Below are 7,257 nucleotides of genomic sequence, written 5' to 3' on the forward strand. Positions count from 1 at the left end.
TTCGATATTATTTATCAAATACAAGCTACCAACACATTGCGCAATCATTTCATTATAAAGGTTTTAATTTTGATTCAAAGACAGTAAATGAACAGTTCGTGATAAACGCCGCAGTAAACGATTGTCAAACTTCAAAGGTATTTAATGGTAATATATTTAGTACTATATAAGGGTCATAAGTACTAAAAATTATGATATATGTATGATCTTCAAACGATATCTACATTTGTTTAAATTAAAATGAAACACTATTTATTCTTTGAACATGAATCAAGTGTTCGTTGCAGTATTTACTGCAACGAACACTTGATTCACGTTATTTAAATTATCTCTTGCTAACTATTTAGTTAGCAAGAGATTTACGAACTTTAAGTATAATTAGTTGCTTTATTAGAAGGTTATAAAATATATCTATGATTAATAGAATATGTAGTATATAAAATATGATGTAACTTCAATATACCTGTATTTAAAAAATAAAGACGTGTTTTATATCCCAAAATGTTTCATAATTGTTGAAATTTAGAAATTTGACTAGCCATGAAGTCGTTTGGAATATGTATCACACTCACACATAGATAGTTTTACATATTTAACACAGAAAACGACATTTTTTCATTAAACTCAATATTTATGTACTGATCAAATTCATCGATGCTTCCGGTGAATTATAAAATCAAAACGTACTTAATTTATTCTAAATTATTCCAAAACAGCTTCCATTTTATATTTTTTGAGCTCGCGAGTATAAAAAAAGATGTCCTTTCTCGATCTTCACCAGAGTTCTTCTGATCTCATCGACAGCAACAATCATGACTAAGTTGCTAGCATATGTAAGTACTTGTGACTTCTATTCTTCTTTATCTTGTAGTCAGTATTATTGTGTGAAGGTTTTTTAAAATACATATGATTCTTTCACAAATAATAAATAGTCTCGTTATCAATATACTTAATTAGGATTATAACACAAAGTAAAAAGGAAAGTAACAAGCCTGTAGATTTCCCGTTGCTGGGCTAAGGCCTCCGCTTTTAGAAGAAAGTTCGGAGCTTCAATGCCGGTTTTGGCAATCACAGACTGCTTTAACTGGCATGAACCTCCTGAACTGAAGTGGCAGAATTTGAAAGAATAGGAGTAATAGTGGAGAAATTGATGAATTTGAAATGGTTGTTGATCCTTTGTGTGTTTCAATTTTTTTACTAACTAAGACATTCTTTTTTTCAGATATTTTGCATTTTAGCCCTTGCGGCGCTAAGCAAATCGAAACAACTAAAAACTGGCCCACGAGCAATAGAAGAATCATCAACATCATCAAATTCGTCACAGAAGTTTGATAAGAGATTTGTTACTCAAGAGTATACATTATATCTGACACCGCAAGATATTAAGAATTTAAAAAATGGCAAAGTATCTGTGGACGCTCAAGTACAAATCGACGCAGAAAAAGTTCGTCAACAATCAGGTTTACAAAACTCTAATCGAGAACAACAGTTAAACGCGTATAATCAATACAACAAGATTAACTCTCAAGTTGTACAACCCCAAGCTAAATTTGGTGGACTTGTATCGCGTAACGATAAACAACAACAACAGAAAGAAAATAATGAATACAACAAAGCTATCTCACAAATTGAAGAGGCCCAGACAGAACTTCGTGGACTTAATCAACAACTGAAAGAATATAATGAATACTACAAAGCTATCTCACAAATAACAGAATCTCAGCCAGAATTTCGTGGTCTTCTTTCACGGAACAATTTACAACAACAACTGAAATCTCAGCCTGAACTTCGTGAACTTAATCAACAACAACAACTAAGAGAATATAATGAATATAACAAAGCTATCTCACAAATTGAAGAATCTCAGCCAGAACTGCGTGGACTTTTGTCACGTAACAATCAAGAACAACAGCTGAACGAATATAACAAAGCTATCGCACAAATTGAAGAATCCCAGCCAGAACTTCGTGAATTTCTATCACGTAACAATCAAGAACAACAGCTGAACGAATATAACAAAGCCATCGCACAAATTGAAGAATCCGAGCCAGTGCTTCGTGAATTTCTATCACGTAACAACCAAGAACAACAGCTGAACGAATATAACAAAGCTATCGCACAAATTGCAGAATCCCATCCAGAACTTCGTGGATATCTATCAAGCAGTAATCAGCAACAAGAACTGAAAGAATATAAACAGTATAACAATATTTTCTCACAAGTTGAAGAACCCCAGGCAGAATTTCGTCCAATTTTATCGAAAGATAATCAACAACAACAACTGAAAAAATATAATCAATACAATAAGATTCCCTCAAAAACTGAAGAACCCCAGGTAGAACTTAGGGGACTTTTATCACATGACAATCAACAAGAAAGACAACAACAACCTTTGAAAACCTACAATCAATACAACAAGAAAACCTCACAGGCTGAAGAACCCAAAGTAGAACTTCGTGGACTGTTATCGCATGACAATCAACAACAGCAAAGGTTAAAAACATATAATCAGTACAACAAGGTAATCTCTCAAATTCCAAAGGCTCAGGTCGAACCTCTATCTCAGGACAATCAACAAAAACAATTAAAAACATATAATCAATACAATAAGATTTTCTCACAAGTTGAAGAACCACAGGCAAATCGAGAAGTGCTATCGCAATATTCATTTTACCCTAAAACAACTTCTGATAACCAACAAATAAATTATGATTTTACAAACTTATATGCAGAGCAAAAACCAATGGAAGAACAGAGACAAAATGTTTTCGATGACATTTTTAGAAATGAACCACAGAACAATTTCAATACTCAAAAAGAAAGAAAAACAGCAGAAGAGAGTGTTTTAAAAAAAGAGTATGATTGGGTACCATTTAGTCCAGAATCTGCTAATAAGGAAAAGTTCTTACCTTATGTACAGCTAAAACAGCAATGGGACGGTATTTTAAGTCAAAACCGTTTGCAAATGCAAGAATTAAATGTTCAAAAGGAAAACCAAAACATGAACGGAACAAACACACAGAGAAATGAAGCTAAACAAATACAATCAGATGGTAAAAATGAACAGAAAACTGAAGTTGAGAAACAAATAGAATCAATATTTAGGCAGCAACAAGCCTTCGAAGATGAAAGACAAAATGAACAAGCTAAAGCTGTCAATCAAAGACCACCAATAATTATCCACAAAGAGGTAAGTGTAACGAAACACCTTCCCGTGCCGGTTGTAAGAAAATTCAAAGTTGCAGTTCCAACACCAGTCCTAGTTCCTGTTCCTGAGCCCTACGAGGTTAAAATCCCACATCCTTATCCCGTACCTTTAGAAATTGTCAAGCATATTCCTGTACCGGTAGTTAAACACTATTAGTATATTACTAAACTACTAGTACTAAATACCAAAAACGATATCTCATATTTGAAAAACGTATTCTACTGAGGCTTATGCATAGTCGTACATTTTCTTAAGTCCTAGTCCTAGCATCCTTCTTTAAATGCACGCTTTATTAATATGAATAATTAAAAATATTTTCATTTAGTGTAAGTATTTGTTGTCTAATTTTAAGGCTCTTGTTAAATTGTTATTAAATGAAATATATCATTGATTAACATAATGTTTCATTTCCTCGACATAAATACTTTTGTGATCATTTGAACTTAAAACTTACATTAACTATATATTTTATACTTTAATTACTTTTTTATATTTTTCTTAATATTTCACTTAGTACTTAACTTTAATTTACTCTAATATAATCTACTCTACGGTAAGTGGTTATTATTATTAATTTGGCGTAATTTAATGTACAGAGTAAACATTATGTAAAAAGTATTATGTTTAATGATGATTTTCAATTCAATGACAACAGCTGTAATTTAAGATTTGGGGTAAACAAACTACAGAATTTTAAATAGGTATGTGTAGGTATATTTTGGAAGATAGTTGAATATTCTTCAAGTAGATAACGCGTCTTCGTTTAGAAAGCATACGCCTACCGTTTTGAATACGAAATCATCTAGTTGAACATCAGGAAGGAGAAACTAAATGGTTTATTATTCGTAATCACGGAGATTGCGCAAACATCTTCGAAATTAGTAACTCCTCAGTCGCTGGCATCGTTGACACATCCATTTCCATAGATAAAAAAATTAAAATAATAATAAAAAAAAATCAAATAAAATAAATCAATCAATTCAAATAATTTAAAGAATAACGGCATTGTCTATATAAATAATGGCTAGGGGATGATTCGTTAATAAACACTGAATCTTTCTTTCGAATGACAAATCAATGATGACAAAACGAGAGAAATTAGTGATTAACCAAACACCCGTTAAACAAAGTTTATAAGTAATACTTATTACGTTTAATTTAATTATCATTATTACGTAACATATTATACTTTTTACTACAGATTTTCTGTTTACACAACATCCTAATATTTCAAAAGACCTTTAAGTATATGTAAAATAATTCATAATAATATGAACCTACCATGAAATATGGGTAATTACAATAACCCGTTATTTGCAAGTCAGTTAAGTCAATTTTGATATTAATCACGTAACATCGATTTGACGAATTAGAGCAATAATAACCATTATAACGTGTTATTTATGGTTGGAATAGATTAATACCAGCTTGGCGTTAAATTGCATAAACTTCTGGTTACATTATCCAACTGAATAAATAAGAATCGGTTTAAAGAATTGAGGAAGACATATAGATAGATTAAAAAAAATCACATATATAAAACGTTTTCTGAAATTAGGAACGTCACTGATGGCATTTCTAAAATTCTAACTAGACTTGACAAAATATAAAGTAAAACACAATTTAAAATATGTTAACCTATGTATATAGCATTATATTAATTAAATCTAAATAAGTTAATGGAAGTTTAAGAATTAACTTATAGAAAATTTATTTGTCTCTTTTATATTGAGTGAGTTGAGATTGAGTGAGAGTATTTTTGAGTGAGTACGTTACTATTACATACGATATGTTATTAAATCAATCTTAAACCAATATTGCTCAAGTAACTGGTTCACAAATTACGCATCGTGACTTTATCTAACAGCATATCAATTAGAGACAATCTATTGAGTATCGGTGAAATTATTGTGTCTACCGATTTGCGCAATCCCCACCCGCTCGTTGCATATTGACTCACTTTGATGCCATTTCAAAATCTGTTATGTTCGAGGAAGTTGAAACTGTACCATCCATTGATTGCTAAAATAATAATTAATTTATTTTATTTCATTATTTCAGAGTATGTAATTTAATTATGCAGTAATAAAATTATTATTAATATATAAAAACATTCTAAAAGCCTATTATTGAATTTGTGGTCGAAATCCGATATTATGCAACGAGATTTATATTGTTAAGCTCGACAAGCCACGAACGTAATAGCAATGTTTGAATCATCGCATGTTATTTAACTGGACACCTACTTATTAGTTATTAACATAACATTGTTATGCAAATGCGTGCTCATTCTTAAAGATTTGACACAAAATATTTTACTTGTTATCGATAGAAACTTTCCAAAAGTATCCAAATTCAAAAATTTGTTGGTCGTTATGGGTGGGAATTAATAATTAAACATGATATAGTTAAAATTCAACATTTTATTAATATCACAATTTCACTGGGACTCATCATACGCCCTTAATTATAATCATTATAATACTATACAGAAACAAGCAAGGACGACACACCATAAAGGGATACAATATACATAATACCATAATACAAGTGCCGACACACATTTTCCTCAACATTTACACCACTAAAAGAATTCACGGGTTATTTAACAATTTTACTTTTAACCTATGTATGTCAGGTACATTTTTATCAAATTTTGAAGCATTAATAATCACAAAGCCTCTGATCAGCAATATATGCTGCAAATTATGCTTATTCAACAGGCAAGAGGAACATCTTAAAATAATTTGAGACGGTGAAGAATTCTTCACACTGGTACGCCCGTAGGATTTAAGTTAAATGCGATTAATAGTGCTCAAATTTGTAACCCTCTCCACTGGCGCCTGAGAGCCCTTGAGAGTGTTCGGGATAGAAATGACCCTGATATTCAGGCTCTTGTACTTCAGCGTATGCTTTTAAGCCTTCGCCGCCTTCGTAACTGCCAGCGTAATGCTCAAAACCTCCCTGCTGTTCGTAACCACCATGCTGAAGACCAGCGTGTTCTAAGCTCCCTTGCTCCAAAGATCCCTGCTCAAGGCCACCATGTTCAAAACCACCGTGACCAAGACTAGCAGCTAAGTGCTCAGTGTCCAGTCTGTGGTCTTCCAAGACAAGACCACCACCGTGGCTGTGCTGAGTTTCAGGGTGAATCTGTTTCAAATTTTGTTCAGATTTTCCCTTTTCAAGAGGGTGCTTAAGAAGATGGCTGTGTTCTTTCTTGACATACACTGGAACGGGGTGGAAGTGCTCGAATTTGATAGATTGGTGTGACTTTGCATGTTCATGTTGAACTTGATGATGGTGTCCAGACTCGCCAATAAGGCCTTGGTGGTCGAAGCTCTCCGCATGTTGTGGTGCTTCCTGATGGATAATACCTGGATAGGCAGCCGCCACGGCGAAGAGTCCCAAGAAAATCTGCAAATTAAGTTAAGATAAAGATAAGTAATCTATATATAATATATGTCGTAAGATATGTTTAAGTGTAGTTGAAGCTATTGGCAAATATATTTTGGGTATCTTAAATGAATAACACGAGGAACTCAACTTCCTTACGTAAGAGAAAGGCTTCCTATAAAAAAGTTATTACAATAGTTAACCGATATATCAGGAAGAAAGTATTCTCATTAGCGGTTCATTAACTCTACATAAATTAATATCATAAATACACTTAATAAATTAAATCAACCACTAAATAATAATATGCCTTATATTCCAAATTCACCATAGGATTTTATTAATTAAAAACACAAGCACAAAAAACACGTTACGCACATGGTACTTCATTGCGGTAGGTTCAATACTGGTCACGACTCCACGAAAGGGTGGTTGGTAATGCAAGCAATTGCTATTTGCATCGCTTATATACTCAGTTTCTCTGACATTCGCGTGTGTGAGTGCTCTGCTTTGATATTACGTGTACTTGCGAACGGTACATTGGCATTTCGTCCGCGTCTTAAGAACAATAGATAGAAATTTATCTAGAGATAGGAGAAAAAGTCGATCAAAGAACTACACTATTTAAATATTTAGGTATCATTCTTATGCGATAC

General features: G+C 32.6%; 2 protein-coding genes across 2 annotated transcripts; one reads left to right on the forward strand and one right to left on the reverse strand.

Moving 5' to 3' along the window:
- Positions 1–812: 812 nt before the first annotated feature.
- LOC125068983 (transcription factor SPT20 homolog) lies at positions 813–3,364 on the forward strand. The gene is made up of 2 exons (XM_047678389.1): positions 813–833; positions 1,223–3,364. Exons 1-2 carry the CDS (start codon positions 813–815, stop codon positions 3,362–3,364), a joined length of 2,163 nt encoding a protein of 720 aa, XP_047534345.1.
- A 2,283-nt stretch (positions 3,365–5,647) lies between these two features.
- LOC125068734 (cation channel sperm-associated protein 1-like) lies at positions 5,648–7,031 on the reverse strand. The gene is made up of 2 exons (XM_047678032.1): positions 6,980–7,031; positions 5,648–6,622 (listed from the first exon to the last, which is right to left on the reverse strand). The coding sequence occupies exons 1-2, from the start codon at positions 6,989–6,991 to the stop codon at positions 6,014–6,016; spliced, it is 621 nt and encodes a 206-aa protein (XP_047533988.1). The 5' UTR covers positions 6,992–7,031; the 3' UTR covers positions 5,648–6,013.
- Between the last annotated feature and the right edge of the window lie 226 nt (positions 7,032–7,257).

This window comes from Vanessa atalanta, chromosome 14 (genome assembly GCF_905147765.1).
Source record: "Vanessa atalanta chromosome 14, ilVanAtal1.2, whole genome shotgun sequence".
Taxonomy (NCBI): domain Eukaryota; kingdom Metazoa; phylum Arthropoda; class Insecta; order Lepidoptera; family Nymphalidae; genus Vanessa; species Vanessa atalanta.

What these genes read in the sequence shown, in the direction of transcription:
- LOC125068983 (XM_047678389.1), top strand. Translation starts at nt 813, where the DNA reads ATGACTAAGTTGCTAGCATAT. An exon ending in TGACTAAGTTGCTAGCATAT is followed by an intron (nt 834 to 1,222) that starts GTAAGTACTTGT and finishes TCTTTTTTTCAG; the next exon opens with ATATTTTGCATTTTAGCCCT.